General features: G+C 47.1%; 2 protein-coding genes across 2 annotated transcripts; one reads left to right on the plus strand and one right to left on the minus strand.

The window, feature by feature from the left end:
• Positions 1-2,669: 2,669 nt before the first annotated feature.
• Positions 2,670-8,868, plus strand: crybb1 (crystallin, beta B1). The gene is made up of 6 exons (XM_061698217.1): positions 2,670-2,718; positions 4,035-4,173; positions 4,308-4,426; positions 4,557-4,689; positions 5,796-5,938; positions 8,700-8,868. The coding sequence occupies exons 2-6, from the start codon at positions 4,048-4,050 to the stop codon at positions 8,866-8,868; spliced, it is 690 nt and encodes a 229-aa protein (XP_061554201.1). The 5' UTR covers positions 2,670-2,718; positions 4,035-4,047.
• Positions 8,869-14,229: 5,361 nt separating this feature from the next.
• LOC133414180 (cytochrome c oxidase subunit 5B, mitochondrial) lies at positions 14,230-18,800 on the minus strand. Its single transcript, XM_061699367.1, has 4 exons — positions 18,656-18,800; positions 18,078-18,148; positions 15,881-15,980; positions 14,230-14,438 (listed from the first exon to the last, which is right to left on the minus strand). The coding sequence occupies exons 1-4, from the start codon at positions 18,774-18,776 to the stop codon at positions 14,326-14,328; spliced, it is 405 nt and encodes a 134-aa protein (XP_061555351.1). The 5' UTR covers positions 18,777-18,800; the 3' UTR covers positions 14,230-14,325.
• Between the last annotated feature and the right edge of the window lie 11 nt (positions 18,801-18,811).

Here is an 18,811-nt window from a genome sequence, read left to right on the forward strand (position 1 = left end):
CCTTTTCTTTTTCAATTAAAAAAGAAACAATGGTGCGGTGCATCTGGAAAAAAATACGGCAAATAAGTGGGAAGTTCCGCCAATAACGGGGGATAGGTTCCCCAAAATAATTCCGCAAATAAGGGAATCCACGAATACCAAAAGCCCGAATATGCGGCGGTATACAGTGTGTTAGCATGAGGCTAGCAGGCCTCCGTTAGACAAAATATTATGCTTTGGTTGAACATTTTGGTGTTGAAGAACGTTAGGCGGTGGTCTCCCATTTCTTGACAACAAGAGAGTAAGAACAAACCCTAACAAATACTTTGAAAAATCGTAAGTTTAAGTGTGTTTGAAGCACGTGACGGTAGTAAAACTATGGAAGCGGATATTGGCCCCGGACCAAAGGAGAAGTCCGCTGGTGCCTTTTTGCTGCCCCTCTCCCGATGAAAAGTGTTCTTTTCTGTTTCGAGGGCTTCTTTTTTTTTTTATGCTTCCCGCAAAAATTGGAGCGGCTTCCTCAGTGCAAATCTTTACGTCTCAACTCAAGACTTTGTACAATCGTGCATTCCGTTAAACTACACGTAGGCCTGTTTCACTGCCGCTTCTCCTCTCTCCTTCCCCCTCCTCTCCTGCTCAGAGAGACGGCTCGGCGATGATGACCGAATCAGAAGCTGTTGCCGTATGGATTCTGCACCGACCGACCGGGACGAGATCCGGGGTGAACCGCTTCCCCGGAGACGTTGCTGTGAAGGATTCTACAATGATCGACTGGGCCAGGTCCTGAGGAAGAAAAACTATTCTGAAGCCGTCTACCTGCGGCGCCTTACTATGTGAGAAATGTTGCCTACTCGGCATCCAATGCAGCTTGTTCATCCTGGAAGGAGGATCCCTCCATCTGTGGTCCCTCCTTCTGGGTTCTCCCATTTTTCCTAATAGGGCTTTTGAGTTTTCCCTTGCTCGGTTTAGGTCAGTGGATGTGGCCTATCTTTGTCAAATGTGGGCTTGTGAAGCCCTTAGAGACGAGCCGGGTCGCCAGGGAGACACGCTGAATTCAAACATTTTCAATGTCATCTGCGACCTTTTGGAGACTTTTTCAAGTCTCCAGCAGGCCTCGAAGACATCTGGGGAGATGCCTCGGCAAGGTCTCCGCGAGGTCTCGCAGACCTGCTGAAGACCAAGGAAATTGAGGAGACATTGCAGAGACATCGCCGCTACTTCCCGGCGACGTCTTTGCGCGACTTCCGGGTGAATTGGTCTTTATGAGACGTCACCCAAGCGAGAGCGCAACCAATACTTTGGTTTCCTGATTCGCCTTAATCGCCACAACGGATCAGCCCACGGCAGTCGCAGCTAGGTCTCAGTCTGGTCGGGACCTCCGCCTCCTTGTCAACATATCCCCCACGGTAAATGGGGGTTTGCTGCATACTCTCATTGAGTGAGAAGATCAGAGATGATTGATTGGTTGGTTGGTTGGTTTGAAGATTGAGGTGACAAGAACGCCGGATTTTGAAGTTCATCTTCATCCAGAGATGACGAGATGCGGTCTTCGTCTTAAAATGGAGTGTGAAAAATCAATACTTCATACTCGTCAGATGGCGAGGCCCACGCGCTTCAAAATCAATAGGTGTTCTCCTCTTAAAGTATTTCTGTAAATGTAAACGATTTACACATCCTGTGTCCCACTTGTACAGTACATGTAAAAAATACTCACACACGCTTGTTTCATCAAAAGCGTTCTCTTCTTTTTGTCCATCCATCTTTTAGTCGGACTTCGCTGAGATTATACGGCCCGGCGGGATTAGTTGCCGCCTAATCTTCACGTACACAACAGATTCATCCCATTTGTATATCAGCAACGATCACATCTCGAGTGAGCTACGTAATCTGTCCGCAACCCGACCATTAGCATTTAGCGTAGCAACAACACCGTCCATTAGGCCGTTAAGCAAAGGTTAAAGGTCAGTTAGCTCCGCCTTGCCACAGAGCATCTTCCCTGTTAGCTAGTTAGCATGTTCCTGAAGCCAGTTGGCTAAACGCCGGGGTCACTCGTACCTCAAGGCAACAATGTAGAGTATAGTGATTTGGGAATAATGTATGATTCGGACAAAAGGCGTATCTCGTGAACATTTTTGGACTTCAAGTATCTCGGTCCACGACAGGTATAAAACAATTGGTTACGTAGTGACTCGGGAGTCAGGAATGAGTGAATGATTCCAAATGCAGCGTTCAGAATCAATGCACTCATTCCCGACTCCCTAATCACTCACTACAAAGGGATATGTAGTGGACATTTTAGGAACCTACTCGGTCCACTACATAAAGATCCCAATTTAAGTGAGCAGAGAATGCGTCCCAACACAGCCATGTTTTGACTCTATTTGCATTTTTTTTTTTTTTTTTTTTTGTGGGTGACAGAGAGATGACCTCATTGTGCCCTCTACCCCTGTGCAGTCCCCCAACGGGCCTTCACATTCCTCCCAGCCAGTCCCCAAAGGCAGCGTCAGCGCTTTCCTTTGCCGCTAAAGTGCTTACGGGGGGCTTCCAGGACGCTTTGGGGTAGGGAAGGGGGGCGGGGGGGTTTCCAGGCTTTGCCGCGACCCGGTCCGACTCTGTGATGACGCAGCGTTTTCTTTTGGGGTGCTCGGCCTTTGCCAGGCTATAAAAGCAGAGCGGCGGCGTGGAAAGTGACCGACACCGGCGAGCCTGCTTCGACGCCACACGCGCCTCCACACGCAGGTAAGAACGCGCACACACACATCGCCAGCAATGCCCCAAAATGAGCCGCGACTAGCATTTGACGGCAGGAAAATCTCAACCAAAACGATATACACTGTGAACCCCCGTTTCTTGCGGGGGACACCTGCAATAGGGGGAAATTTACGATCTGGACACCATATGAATTTCTTGAAACTTTAATTGGAGAAAAACGATGCCATTCAAATGTTTATACAATATAAATATAGACAGTGGACCCCTGCATACTCGTGTTTCATCACCATCATTCGTGGATTTTTTTGGGGTGGGAACAAACCCTGAAAACGCTTATTGGTGGTGTATGCCTGCTTATTACTTTAAGGTAAAAAAGTCTAATAATAAGAAAACTTTTTGTTTTCAATGAAATTATAACGGTCATCAATTATGCATAGATTTTCACTAATCTCCGCCAGTAGCAGGGGTCCAATGTAATTGTAACTTGACTTCAGAGTGCCCCAATTTAAAAAAAAAATAAAAAATAAATAAATAAAAATTTCCCCCCCCCCAGTTACAAGCTGTAGCTTGGAAGATTTTTGGGTGTTCGACAGTGAACCCCCACATATTTGTGCTTTCGCATTTGCAGATTCACCTATTTGCAGAATTTTTTTGGGGGAACCTGTTTTATATATATAGTGGAAAACTGGTTAGAGCGTCTGCCTCACAGTTCTGAGGACTCGGGTTCAATCCCCGGCCCCGCCTGTGTGGAGTTTGCATGTTCTCCCCGTGCCTGCGTGGGTTTTCTCCGGGCACTCCGCTTTCCTCCCACGTCCCAAAAGCATGCATTAATTGAAGACTCTAAATTGCCTGTAGGTGTGAATGTGAGTGCCAATGGTTGTTTGTTTGTATGTGCCCTGCGATTGGCTGGCTACCAGTTCAGGGTGTACCCCGCCTCCTGCCCGATGATAGCTGGGATGGGCTCCAGCACGCCCGCGACCCGCGTGAGGAGAAGCGGCTCAGAAGATGGATGGATGGATGGATATATATATCTATATATATAGATATATAAGTTAAAAGCGTTAACAAAAAAATTATCACATTAATCATGTATTAACTCCGAATAATCACACAATTTATTAGTTAACTCATGATAAATCACAAAAAAGTATCACATTAATCATGTATTTACTCAAATTAATCACACAATTTATTAGTTAACTCATGATTAATCACATTAATTAATATCCATTGGACTACGTCCTAATTGTTTGTCATCCGACGAATTAAGTGAAATTGCATTCTTGGTGTAAAGGAAGTGCCTGTTCCTTTACCACTGCCGCCCCCCCCCTCCCCCCCTGCAGTCCCCCCCTCGCCATGTCTCAGACCGCCAAGTCCACTTCCAACCAGGGCGCCGACGCAAAGGACAACAAGGGAGGCGCGCCAGCCGCCGCCTCCAGCAAGGCCACCAAGACAGGTGAGCCCGGCCTGGGCACCTTCAAGGTGAGTCAGATGACATCAAGGTCATGACATCATCACAGCGCCGTGGGCAAATGTTGTCGTGACGACACAGGCCAACAGGTGACGCTCCCGCCGCCGCTCCTCTGCTGGCGTGCGCGCACGCTTGTGTCTTCCAGCTGACACTGTTCGACCAGGAGAACTTCCAGGGCCGCTCGGTGGAGCTTCAGAGCGAGTGCCTGAACATTTGCGAGCGCGGCCTAGACCGAGTGCGCAGCCTCATTGTGGACAGCGGCCCGTAAGATCTGCACATCTACGAATGTTGTGCTTTTGTTCTCGTCACTCATTCCTCTTCCCCGAACCCGCCCTCCTGCCTCGCCCCCCCCCCCCCCCCCCGCCTCGTCGTGCCCCAACCCCCCCTCCTCCAGCTTTGTTGCCTTCGAGCAGACCAACCTCCGTGGGGAGATGTTCATCCTGGAGAAGGGAGAGTATCCTCGGTGGGACACCTGGAGCAACTCATACCGCAGCGACTGCCTCATGTCACTCAGGCCCATCCACATGGTAAACACATGCACCGGATTTTCATTTAGCGGATCTAGTTAGTTCCAAAAAAAAAAAACACACTAGAAATCACTTTGTAGTGATTCGGGAGTTGGGAATGAGTGAATGAATCCGAACTCAGCAATTACGTGGCTCGTATCGCACTTTTTCCACTTTGAAATTAGATCGTGGGGGTTTTGATACCCACCCAAACCTGTTTAAATGCCCCTCAGGTGGGTGCCCAGGGCTACCGCCCCTCACCGCCACAGTCCCGTATCACTATACATACCGATTTCCGGGTTTTCCGAGAAACAAGCTGCCGTTCGGCCAATTTCTTTGCTTTGAATCGAGAGCGCAAGGTTGCGACAGCGCCCTCACCCACCGTCCAAGGTCCGTGCCCCCGCGGCTGATAATGTCAATGTCAGTTAATCAATCAATCAATCATTCATTCAGTCACAGCTCTCGAATCCCTACCCAGGGATTTTTGTTCGAGCTGCTGTACCACGTAATATTTTCTCACTTTAACATGATGCTAACGCTAACCCCACGGAAACAGTCATGTGACGAAGGTAGTACAACAATAAAATAAAACATACAACAGTCTGTCAATATTAGCATTAGCATCATGCTAACTTCATATACTTGAATGAATGAGCGAAGAGTTTATTTCGAACGTGATATTTCCACCACTATTAGCATTGTGCTAACTGAGTGTACTTTCATCACTATTGGCATTAGGATTGTGCTGAGTCAATTTACTTTTGTCACATTACTTTTCCTATTGCTGACAGTGATGTAAATACATTTTATTAGCACGATACTAATACTAAAGGGCATAAAATTACGGTGACAATTCTAATGCTAATGAATATATCGAGCTAAAAAAGCCTTCTGTCATTCATTCAAGTATAGTTAGCACTATAGTTAGCACTGAACATCAAATTAGCATGATGCTCCTGCTAACAAAGTACATTGAGTTGGCATGATGCTAATTCTAATAGGAATGAAAGTAGCCTATCAACGTACGTTAGAAGTAAAGCCTTCAGTGATTGATTCGTTCACGTCTGTTGAGTTAGGATGTCGCTAATGCTAATGTTGAGACTGTGTGCTTTTTTGCGGTGGGTTAGGACAGCTTGGAGCACAAAATCTGCCTGCATGAGCTCTCCGACTTCAAGGGCAACAAGATGGAAATCCAGGAGGATGACGTTCCCACGCTGTGGGCGCACGGCTTCTGCGACCGAGTGGGCAGCGTAAAAGTCCCGGGCGGAGCGTAAGTGCCTTAGTTTAGCCTAGCTTGCTTCTGCGACTGAGCGGAATGTACAGTATGTGCCCTATCCTCGGCCTGGTACACACAGAAAGACGATCGGGCTGCTTTTGTCCGGATTTCTCCCCTTTCCCACTAAGGACAGCAAATGCCAGACGATCTTTTGTCTTCTGAGATGATCCTATAAGATCCTGTGCCACGAGCTGTGTTAAGAGTGGCTTTGTCCCGATAATCGGGTCCGAAACGGGTCGGGCCGACAATCTTAAATGCTAAACGTGTTCAATCATCACGAGTCTCAGTCATGACTGCGTGAGTTGTGACGTGGAACGGAATGTAGCCACATGATTGACTAACCAGGAAGCGGCCGTCAATCAAAACAATTTGTGGCTTCACCAGACGGCAAGAAGTATTTTCCAAAGCCAGTCATTTTATTGACGACGTCGCCATTCTACAACCGTTCCGCCTCCGGTCCCTTTGGAAAGCCTCAGGAAACAACGGCGCAACATATCCGTTCGTTACTTATGGGACTCCTGCGGCACAAGCAGCCCAATTATTTATGATATAATTTCATTATCCTTGGTTATTCTGCCGGCGGCGCGGTGGCCGACTGGTTCGCACATCTGCCTCACAGTTCTGAGGACCGGGGTTCAAATCCCAGCCCCTCATGTTCTCCCCGCGCCTGGGTGGGTTTTCTCCTGGCACTCCGGTTTCCTCCCACATCCCAAAAACATGCGTGCTCGGTTGATTGAAGACTCTCAATTGCCCGGAGGCGTGAATGTGAGCGCAAATGGTTGTTTATTTATATGTGAGCCCTGCGATTGGCTGGCGACCAGTTCAGGGTATACCTCGCCTCTCGCCCGACTGTAGCTGGGATAGGCTCCAGCACGCCCGCGACCTGTGTGAGGATAAGCGAAAATGGAAAATGGATGGATGGATGGTTATACTGCCCCATGAGATAGTCTTGCATCTGATATTCTTTGCCGGGAACGGGCAAAATCGAGACAAAAACAGACCGATTGTCTTGACGTGTACCGGGCCCAAGCTTCTGCCAAAGTGACAACGAGCCCGCCAGCGCTTCCGTTGAGCACGGCAAATATTGTCGCAGCGTGATGAGGCGGCCAGTCACGGTGTCTAGTCACACTGCCTTTGCTCTTGTTTGCGCACAAATATGTAGTTTGACTTTTGACAATTTTAATCTTTTCTGAGATAATGTTTGCTGTCCCACCAACGGAGGAGAAAAACATGCTCCAGGCTCATTATGCTAATGCTAAAAGTGGTATAACAACATTGAGTTAGCATGATGCTCATTTTAACAACAGACAAAAAAGTAGGGATGGGCGAGTTCCAATACCAGGTATCGGTATCAGGCGATGCTGTCCTTATTTCAATGTATCGGGTACTAGTGATACTCAAGGCAATATAATCCGACGTCAGGTACGTCCTTCTCGCCGGGAGTTGGCGCTACACTTCGGCTGTTTAACACATTGGTGAATCATCCTGTGCGTCGCACACAATGATCTGTCGTTGTGGTCATTGAAATTTCATGTATCAAAAGTACTAGTGGACTTGGTATTCGGTATCAGTGAGTACGAAAGAGTGAAAAAAACAAAAAAAAAAACATGCACAGTGGAACCTCGATAAAACGGAGCCCGATATAAGGGATATCGGATAAAACTGAACTTTGGGATTGAACAATGTGTCCAAAAATAGTTCTCATTTGTCACTTAAACTGCCGTAAACAAAGTCCGTTAGTTCCAGAATTGGCCACTTACTAGCGCTGTGGCGCAATGCAGGCAGAAAGTGGGACTGACGTATTTCCGGGTCACAGATATACAATATGAAGAAATTGAATTCCAAAAGACGTGCCTCCGTAGTGGCCACGTTGAGTGTGGCGCATTGACGTGGCGGCCATGTCGTGATGGTTAGTGTACACAGAACGCTGGCAGAGAGAGAGAGAGAGAGAGAGAGAGAGAGAGAGAGAGAGAGGCATGGCTGCGGTGTTAACTCTTGAGGAAAACAAAACTGGAGTCTGGCACATGCTGTTTATGGTAGAGTAACAGATTTCTTGTCAAGCCGTTCGCATTTGGCAACGGATTTGGAACTAGGAAGCTCACTAATTCCTCACAGCTCATGAACGAGACTCGCCTACGATGAAAACTGTACATCATCGATGTCGCCATGACCAAGCACAGTGGTAAGTGTGGATAAAATGCGAAACTTTCAAACACGTTTTTTAAAATATGTATTTACAGTAACTTTGTACTGTACAGGGCGTTTTAAGCCACGAAAAACAACCTACAAACCAATAATTTTGTACTGCATATAATTTTGTAAATGCATATGGCCTCAAAAATAATAAAAAAAAAATCTAATAAAAAAAAAATAAAAAGATCTTCAATGTAATGGGCAATTGGCTATATCGGACAACCCCCACCCCTATTAGTTTGTTTACATCGAGGTTCCACTGTGGTATCAAACATCCCTACAAAAGAGGATTGCACAAGATTCTGAATCAGGGCGCCCTCGTGTGGTGCTGCACGGCCGCTGAATGTCTTGGTTGGTCTAATAAATGGGGGGGGGGAAAGAAGACAAATTGAAGAAGAAAAAAGAAACTCCAGGAAAATCAAGTATCTTTATATTTGTGTTATTACCATCCATGTGTCATGTTGCACCATTGGACTGAGGAAAATTCCCAGTTGTGAATGTACCTTTCGCCAACAATGGCGATAAAATCGATTGTGATTGTGATTGTGATTGTGGATGGCAGGTGGGTGGGTTACCAGTACCCGGGCTACCGGGGCTACCAGTACCTGTTGGAGAGCGGCGAGTACCGCCACTACAACGACTTCTCGGCCATCCAGCCCCAGATCCAGTCGGTGCGCCGCATCCGGGACATGCAGTTCCACCAGAGGGGCTGCTTCACTTTCACCAAGTGAAGCGGCCGGCCCCAACTGCCCGCCCGCCCACCGGCGTTTTTACTGACTCCTTCCTGTCCGAGCGGATCAGCCATCTTCCGGCTCGTCCAGCTGTCATCTCGGCTCGCTGACTTTTTATGGTGCTAATCAATAAAACACGTTGTGAAAACATACAAATGTCAGCAGACATGATTTGCTTCACACGGTTGGAACATGAGCAACACGTCTGCCTCGCAGTCCAGATGTTCTGGGTTCGAAACTCGTATGAAGTTTACGTGTTCTCCCCTCCTCACACATTCCATGAGCATGTCAGCAATTGTCCGGAAGTGCAAATATGAGTGGAAATCCCCGTTTGTCTCTTACTGTGCTTTGTGATTGACCGGTGACCAATCCAGGGCGTAGCCAGCTTCTCTTGGTGAAAGTCTGTTCAGGTCATGAAAGACTCAAAACTCCGGTCCGGGTCACGAAAGACTCGAAAGTCAATTTCGGACCACGAAAGAAAGACTGGAAACTCCGTTCCAGGTCACGACAGACTCATACGTCCGTTCCGGGTCACGAAAGAGTCAAAAGTCCGTTCGGATCACAAAAGATTCGAAAATCCGTCTCGGGTCATTTAAGCCTCGAAAATCGGTTTTGGGTCACGAAAGACTCGAAAGTCGGTTTCAGGTCAAGAAAGACTATAAAGTCAGTTCTGGGTCATTAAAGACCCGAAAGTCCGTTCTGGGTCACGAAAGACCTGAAAGTCGGGTTCGGGTCAAGAAAGACTAGAAATTCAGTTTTGGGTCACGAAAGGCTCGAAAGCCCGTTTCGGGTCATTGAAAGACTCGAGGCCAGGTAAACTGATAGAGCGGGGTCAGCGGGCGCTGAGGCGCACAGTACGAAGAGGTCGCTGACTTTCTGTCGAGACGATCGCTACAGACCTCCGAACTTCATGTGGCCTTCAAATTAGCTCAAGAACGGTTTTCATGGCCTAGCGGCGACATTCGAGCAGTACGCCACCAAGTGCAATGCAAAGCCTCGGACGCAGCGGTGTGAAGCACTCGAGAGCAGCGGAGACGCGTTCTCTGGAGTGACGAATCACGCTTCTCCATCTGGCAATCTGATGGACGAGAGTCTGGGTTTGTCGGTTGCCAGGAGAACGCTACTGGTCTGACTGCATTGTGCCAAGTGTAAAGTTTTCTGGAGGGGGGATTATGGCGTGGGCCTGTTTCTCAGGAGCTGGGCATAGCCCCTTAGTTACAGTGAAAGGAACGCTGAATGCTTCAGCATCTTCCAACTTGGTGGGAACAGTTTGGAGCTGCCACTTCCTCTTCCAACATGACTGTACACCAGTGCACAAAGCAAGGTCCAGAAAGACATGGACGACAAGAGTCTGGTGTGGATCAACTTCACTGGCCTACACGGAGTCCTGTCCTTAACCCGATTTTGGGAAGAATTAGGGCAGAGACTGAGAGCCAGGCCTTCTCGTCGAACATCAGTGTGTGACCTCACAAATGCGCTTCTGGAAGAATGGTCATCAATGACCCATAAACACACTCCTAAACCTTGTGGACACTCTTCCCACAAGAGTTTAAGCTGTTACAGCTGCAAAAGGTAGACTGATGTCATATCGAGCCCTAGTCATTCGAACTGCTCTAAGGGATAGAGGACTCTGCATCTTTTGCACAATTGTCCAAAAAAAATAAATAAATGTACCGGCAGTACCAGATAACTATCCGTCCATCCATTTTCTGAGCCGCTTCTCCTCACGCGGGGCGCGGGCGTGCTTGAGCCTATCCCAGCTGTCATCGGGCAGGAGGCGGGGTACACCCTGAACCGGTTGCCAGCCAATCGCAGGGCACATACAAACAAACAACTATCCGCACTCACATTCACACCTATGGGCAATTTAGAGTCTCCAATTCATGCATGTTTTTGGGATGTGGGAGGAAACCGGAGTGTCCGGAGAAAACCCACGCGGGCACGGGGAGAACATGCAAACTCCACACAGGCGGGGCCGGGGATTGAACCCGGATCCTCAGAACTGTGAGGCCGACGCGCTAACCAGTCGGCCACCGTGCCGCCCCAGATAACTATTAACCCTTTATTGCTCAGTGACTGTTTTTTTCGTCAATGTCTTTCTGTCTCCAAAGTGTTCTCTGTCCATTGACCGTCTGTTGTCGTACTAGAGCGGATCCAAGTACCGGAGGCAAATTCCTTGGGTGTTTTTTGGACATACTTGGCAAATAAAGATGATTCTGATTCTGATGGATTAGGAATGGGATGTCGCTTTAATTCATATGTGAGTCAAGGCAGGTGAGCCAATAGGTTTGGCAATGTAGTGAATACATTTTCACTATTCACGGTGGCCCGTCCTTATCGCCGGGCGGGGGTCCATTATTTTGTAGATGGATGGAAGCCTGCCGCCTCCTGGTGGCGAGTTTGAGTCATGACCGTGAGTAACTCCAGTGCTTGTCTCCCTCTGGCGGCGATGTCCCACACAATTGCCGCTGCCATGTGGACTGACAAGGTAAAGACGCGAAAGTCCGTTCTGGTTCACGAAAGACCTGAAAAGGCTCAAAAGCCTGTTTCGGCGGAGACGTGACGTCATGAACGTAAATCAGTCACGTGGTCCACCAACGTGTCAATCGTGCGATCGCGTGATGCTAGAGGCCGGACCGTGCCAGCAGGGGGTCCGCGAGCTCAGAAGTTACGATCCCGGGAACTGTTTGAAAAGGGGACAAGCAAAGCAGTTGAAATGGGCGAGCTGTTCATCACGTCACAGTGGGTCTGGTTTAGTCCAGTGCGTCCCGTAGCAACCGCCCCCCCGATAGAAAGTCCGCTCTTGTGACACCCACAGCAGAGCCAACCGGGGGGAGGAGCTTGAAAGGCCGCCGGGATCGTGGGCATGGCTGAGACGCGCGACCAGTCGGTGGGGCGAATGAACATCATTGGCACACGCACTTTCTCAGCCAGTGGCGAGGCAGCAACATTGCATCACCAAAATAAATCTTCTTATGTACACAGGACACACAAAGCCTTTATTTCAGAACTTGTGACTTCTAGAATTTCTAGATATTGTAGCTCTGAAAACAGCATTTTTCAGAACGAAATGCCAGAGAATACTCAGCAACACTCTCAATTCAATTCTTCTAGCAGGCAACGCAACAAATTCCAACGAAGGCACGACAGAACAACACTCACAACAAAACCTGACTATTCAATTGCGCTCTTCACTCTCCACCCTACTGGAAAAAGATCTCGATCCCCGTTCGTCATACCTTATGAATTTCGTGTCAACATTGAAATTCCATGTTTTGGATTTTGATGGAAATTGGAAGTTGTATGTGCTACCCGTGCAATTGCCTTTTCCAAATTCATCCCATCCTCACGAGAACCTCGTTATCGCCCCTGCTGGACTCCCTGCAGTTTGCCTACCGAGCGATCAGGTCTGCGGATGATGCAGTCAACATGGGACCGCACTTCATCCAAGAACACCTCGACAGTGCGGGGACCTACGCGAGGATCCCGTTCGTGGACTTCAGCTCAGCGTTCGACACCGTCGTCCCCGAACTCCTTTCCTCCGAGCTTCTCCAGCTCAGCGTCTCGCCTGCCATCTGCCAGTGGATTTACAGCTTTCTGACGGGCGGGACACAGCAGGTCAGGCTGGGGGAGGCCACCTCATCCACATCAGCACTGGGGCGCCCCAAGGTTGTGTCCTCTCTCCGCTGCTCTTCTCTCTCTCGCCACAAACGACTGCACCTCAACGCACCCGACTGTCAAACTCCTGAAGTTTGCAGATGACACCGCTGTCGTCGGCCTCATCGAGGACGGTGACGAGTCCGCATATCGACAGGAAGCGGAGCGGCCGGAGCCGCGGTGCGGCCGACGCAACCTGGAGCTGAACACGCTCGAGACGCTTGCCATCAGCGTCTTACAATTCCATTCCAACATGCTGGCAATTTTTGGACTTGAATTCGTTGTCACATTTGTGTGGGGCCAATGATGTATGACTCGTGCACTCGCTGTAGTTGTCTCGCCACGCTGCACTATTTGCATATACTGGCCACTCGTGCCAGAGTAGCATCTGCTCCATTTTCACACTGACTGAGGAGTATCTGCAACATTTGCACAATCGACATTGTCCCAGATGATCGCGCTACTCGTCACTTTAAACCGCATCCGCTCCTCGAAGTCTCGGCGCCCTTTGCACGATGGTCATTGCACCGGACTATTGCAATACGAGTCATTCGAACTGCTCTAATTGTCAAAAATATAAAAACTGTACCGGCATTACCAGATAACTAGCAACCCTTTACTTCTCAGCGACTTTTTTTTTTTTGGGATCAATGTCTGTCTCCAAGTGTTCTCTGTCCATTGACCGTCTGTTGTCGTACTAGAGCGGCTCCGACTACCGGAGACAAATTCCTTGTGTTTTTTTGGACATACTTGGCAAATAAAGATGATTCCGCTTCTGATTCTATTATGTCTTGGAGATGGAGCTTCAAGTTCCTCGCAGTCGGCATGTCCAATCGGTTGAAGAAAGACTTTCCTCCCACGTCCAAGCGGAAAGCCGGGCGCATCCGAAAGGACCGCGGACAACCCCGACACTCGCTTTTCTCCGTCCTACCTCTGGAAAACGCCACAGGACATTCGAGTGGAGAACCACGACGAGGCTGGCAAAAAAACCTCCTATGAAATGCATCTGCCCCCCCCGCCTCCCCCTCCAGTATGAAGTTAGAACTAAGTGCATTCTAGTATATCAGATATATTTGATCAGAATCTGTCCAATAAGCAAGCGGCATATGAAAACATGCTCATCCTCTCAAATGTGAACAATTGTACATTATGTAAATGTATTTTGATAATTGTTTCTCTCTACTTCTTTATCGCAATGCTGCAAATTGGGAGATGCCGAACTAGTTTAGATTTTCTGTGACAATAAAGCTTGATCCTTTTTTCACTTGGTTCTCAAGCAATTTGAAAATCAAAATGTATCGTGGAAAAGGCTGAAGTTCATACGTTTCACTTCTACCTTTCTAAGCTGTACATATTTTTTATTTTGCCATTTGTGAATCTTCCTCAAGCCAGCTGGGACAGGCGCCAGCATGCCCACGACCCACGTGACGAGAAGCGGTACGGAAAACGGACGGATGGATGGATTGACTTTGGACTTTTTAAAACTTGACCGTTCACTTGAATGGCTGCGTTGGCATCGAAGTGCCACCAGATATCACAGTTACTCCTGAGAATGAAGCACACCTCCGGGCAAACGCTTCACATTGGTATTTTATTGAAGTTCCGTTTAAGTGTGACGTCATCACATCGAAGAATGAAAATGTTACTTTTGGAACGTTAGAGAGGATGCCAACCGAGTCGGAAGTGTAACGAGGACTGATGAGGTCAGCGAGGCGGATCAAGTATTGGGAACCGAAGAGCCGAATGCGAAGTGAGACGAGAACGTGCGGCTGAAGACCAGGAGTCGGACGTCGGGCCGTCCTAGTGGGGAAGCTCGTGCGCCACCAGTTTGTAGTGGGACCCGCACGATGGACAACGCTGGGCCTCGCCCCCGTGGAGCCAGAACCACACCACGGCCGTGTTGTCTTCCTCGCCTGCCCAAAAGACGCTACGTTAGCGACATCTAACACACACACACAGCGGACCCAGACAGCACAGCCCGAGCCAAATTGATTTTGTCGGGCTGATGCGGATGACGACTTTGGGCAGAATAACATTCCCATAACCAATTCATCGGCCGAATAAGTTTTGAATAATACAACAACTTCTTTTTTGGTCCCTTAACACAACAATAAAGATAAATTACTGGCTGGTTTACAAGACTTTAGTATATTAGTATTTGTTTCACTTTACAATAAATTGTGAAGTCTGTAAAAATCGAACGGTTTTTTTGTTTGGTTGAATGTAATTATCTTTGTCTTCTGTTGTAATGTGTAATATTTGCTTTAAATCAGCCAATTTTTTGCCCATCGTTTTTTTTTTTTTTAAGTTTGTATGACTATATATGGCAAAAAAGGCCGATTTCTAAGTTTGAAAGTCTTTATCTTTGTCATATGTTGTAACGTGCAAGTTTAATTTTTTTTTTTTGCAAAGGAAGGGGCCGATTTGAAAGGGGCGGTCATCGGCCAGACCCTACTTGTGCGTATTAAGTGTTGTTATATTGTCTATATTTTTGTTACTTCACAGTTGACTTTCAAATATACGTTGCTTGAAACGTTCAAAAACTGAGATTACCGATGCTGTTTTCCATAATTTAATGATTAGGTAGCTTGGCATCCTGATGAACTCATGGCAACGCCTTCTGGTGTGCACTATTTGGTCACCAGGGGGAAGTATAATACAAGCAAGACAAATGGCAAGACTTTCACAACTACTTAGTAAACTGCAACAATGTTAATCGCAGAGGATAAATAATATATGCTTGTGATTCTTGTTGTACTGCCTGTCTGCATGTGTTGCTCCAATGTGTGTCTTACATGGTGGCTCTACATCAGCGGTGGGCAATTGGCGGCCCGCGTGCCACGTCACATGAACTTGAGCGGCTCCTTGATGTTTTTTTTTTTTTTTTTTTTTTAAACATTTGGTAGGGGAAACGTGGCCTGCGCCCACTCACAGTGTCCCCTAGATTATTATTTTTTTTAATTATAAGTTGTATCAACCGTAATAGAGCGGTTTTAAATTGTAATAACTCCATTCACCACGAGATAGCAGACACCGCTTACTTGGCGGCAGATTTTCTCCATCGGCGAAGAGTGACGGCACCATGATGAAAATAATCAAGAAGAGAGAATAGTGACACGATGGCAAAAAGCTGCAGGAAGAGGAAACTGGACCAAGAAAATCACAGTCCCATGTGGCCCTTGGTAGCGCTGACGAAAAATTGTGGCCGGCGCCATCATTTAAGTTGCCCATCCCTGTTCGAGAGTTACTGTCGTAAATAATGAATGATTCCCAACGTTACGACTCCCGACTCACAGCTTTTTTTCAAATTCCCAACACACGCAAGCTCGCGTTTGTGTGCGTGTGTTTGACTCACACACACATCCCACAATCCTCTTGTTGGTGATGGAGGGCACCAGGTGAGGGTCCGCTTTTGAACCGGCGTACTCCTTGGGCTTCATCATGCTGTACGGGTCCTAAAACACAACACGACACTTCCAATTTAGGGATGCACTCATACCGATAACGGTGACGATAGATACGAGTGACCCGACTTGAGTTTTTCGAGATACGAGCCGCCGACTGGCCAAGTTTTTGCTCTGACTCGTGAGCCCCAACTTGAAAATCGAGTGCCGTATGACAGCAGGGGGCTCCGCTTACTTGACAACAAGCAGCACTTTGGCTGATATGAGTAAATACTCCTCCAAAAAGAGGCTCCAAGCTGTACATTGCCGCTACCGCTTGGAGTTGACTTGAAAACGTAACTGTAAAACCAAGAGATTGACACGTCGTGTATTTGAAACAACCACAGGTTCCTTCAAGCATAGGATGGAAAAAAACACCACAGCTACACGAGCTAACAATTAACACAATACAAAAAGAAAATACAATAATGCCAGCCGGGTGTTTAAAACAACTGAAAGCTGTAAATAAAAGATCACCGGAGAAGTTAGGGAGAGTTGTTTGGAGAAGACGTGAGCGTTTGATGCGGAGGAATCACTCGGAGCCGATCGATCGGCACGCAAAACATTATTAAAGACAAACTGAACGTCGTGTGGGGTGCAAATGATGTGACTGTGTGTTTGTACACAATGTCGTACTGTTGAGCACTTTTTTGTCTTCAAAGACACGTAAAACAAAAGCTTTTGGACTGCTGACGAAACACACGGCTTCCTGCACAACAGGGAGGGAGGGAGAGACAGAGACAGAGAGAGAGAGAGAGAGAGAGAGAGAGAGAGAGAGCGCGCAAGAAAGACACACACAGAGTGGATTTAAAGGTGCATGTTAATACAAAATTGTCTTAATTCATCAATTTAAAATCAATAACTTTTTGGAAATAGGACTTCACATGTTGCTGTTTTAGCAATGGAGACATTGACACATAAAACCAAGGCAGCAAAAAAAAAAAAAAAAAAAAAAAAAAAATGCTAAATTTGAATTGTAGTATCTTTACAGTTAGTCAAAATATTTGAAAATTAAAATTCTTTGAAAATGGACATGGTAAATATTGCAAGTAGACACGTTCTGTGCTGTATTATAAAACAGATTTGTAGGGGAATTAACATTTGCATCGGATTGATTTTGTTAACACTGTATTATCATAGCGGCACGGTGGACGACTGGTTAGAGCGTCAGCCTCACAGTTCTGAGGACCCGGGTTCAATCCGCGGCCCCGCCTGTGTGGAGTTTGCATGTTCTCCCTGTGCCTGCGTGGGTTTTCTCCGGGCACTCCGGTTTCGTCCCACATCCCAAAAACATGCGTTAATTGACAACTCTAAATTGCCCGTAGCAGCATTTTCATGGAAAACATGGGAAAAAAACACAAATGAAAAATCATTAAAAACACAAATGACGAGGTATAAAACACCTGTATAGTGCAGGACAAAAGCTAAATTGTGCCGAGTGCTGAAACTTCCGAGTGTATTCAACGCATCGCTTCTCCGTGCACGCGGGCGAGCAAAGTGAGAGTTTGTTGACAGTGGCCGTCTCACTGTAACCGTGTTTCCTTACTTTAGCAATAAAAATGAGATAAATAGACTAGCATCTGGTCGTGTATCATTGGAAGACGTGACAATACTTTATGTCGGCCAAACGAGGCACCTGCCGGCTGGCAGTTGGCATGAGCAGCTATCTTCGGTCCGGTTCATAAAGAACTATGAAAATTATATCAGGGTGATAGCTAGAATGCTCTTGCCGGCTTTGCATTACAATCGGCATTAACTTTAATGGGGAGTATCTTCATTTTCATTCAGTCATTCATCTGTCGCACCGCTTAGCCTCACGCGTGTCATGGGCGTGCTGGAGCCTAGCCCAGCTGACTCTGGGCGGGAGACGGGGTACACCCTGAATGTTGTTCATATTATGTATATTTAAGAGTATAAGAAGGGTATAGGAAATGTTTATGAGTATGGTAGAGGTTAATAAGAGTGTGGGAAAGATTGGGTAGAGTCATACAGCTTAAAAATATGTAAAAGAAAAAACATGGATGCTACATCGCGCAATTCACTTATTGCATTATGGTCCACAACCTACAGTAATCGCCGCAATAAAGAGAGGGTTAACTGTGGTCTTACAGCGCCCTCCTTCATGGCCTTCATGATGATCTTCTCCAGGCCGGTGGCTTGCTCCTCGTCCGTGGGAATTCCTGGCGCGCGCGCGCGCACACGCACACACACACACACACACACACGTTTATTAACTTGCATTAAAAAAAAATTAAGTCCAGCCCAACGTAATAACCTCCCTTGCCCCTGGTATTACACGAAAAAAAGACATTTTAAAAGTAACATTTAACAGAAATTTAAACATGGCATTATAATGTATGATATCACATTTCATCACGATTTCATAAAATAAAGCATCCGTCAATTTACAATAATCAAATTAGTTAGCTTGGTCCTAACACATCAACGTCATTGTTGTGCGAAATGAAGACATGCAAATAATTGTGTTTTTTAAGCGAAGGTATAAGAGCACTTTTTAACATTTTATCAATACATGTTGGTTAATTTGTTCTATTTAAAAGGGATAATATATTTTCCAGAGAGGCTAAAACGACTTGAGCTACGTCCTTGTGGCGGACAAACGTCTATTTTCTTTCGTTTTCTGGCACCCGGTTCGCTTGTTTCAGCCTCAGCGGCTCGGCGCTCACCTCCGGCCGCCAGGCTGCGGCTCAGCGGGGGGACCAGACCGGTCTGACGGCGGCCCACCACTCGCTGGGAGAAGGAAGAAGCTCTCACAGCAGAACGTACCAGTAACCTTGCGGCCGACATTTTGATTCTCTTTGGAGCGCTCGCCTTTGTGCGTA

Source organism: Phycodurus eques, chromosome 15, assembly GCF_024500275.1.
Source record: "Phycodurus eques isolate BA_2022a chromosome 15, UOR_Pequ_1.1, whole genome shotgun sequence".
Classification (NCBI taxonomy): domain Eukaryota; kingdom Metazoa; phylum Chordata; class Actinopteri; order Syngnathiformes; family Syngnathidae; genus Phycodurus; species Phycodurus eques.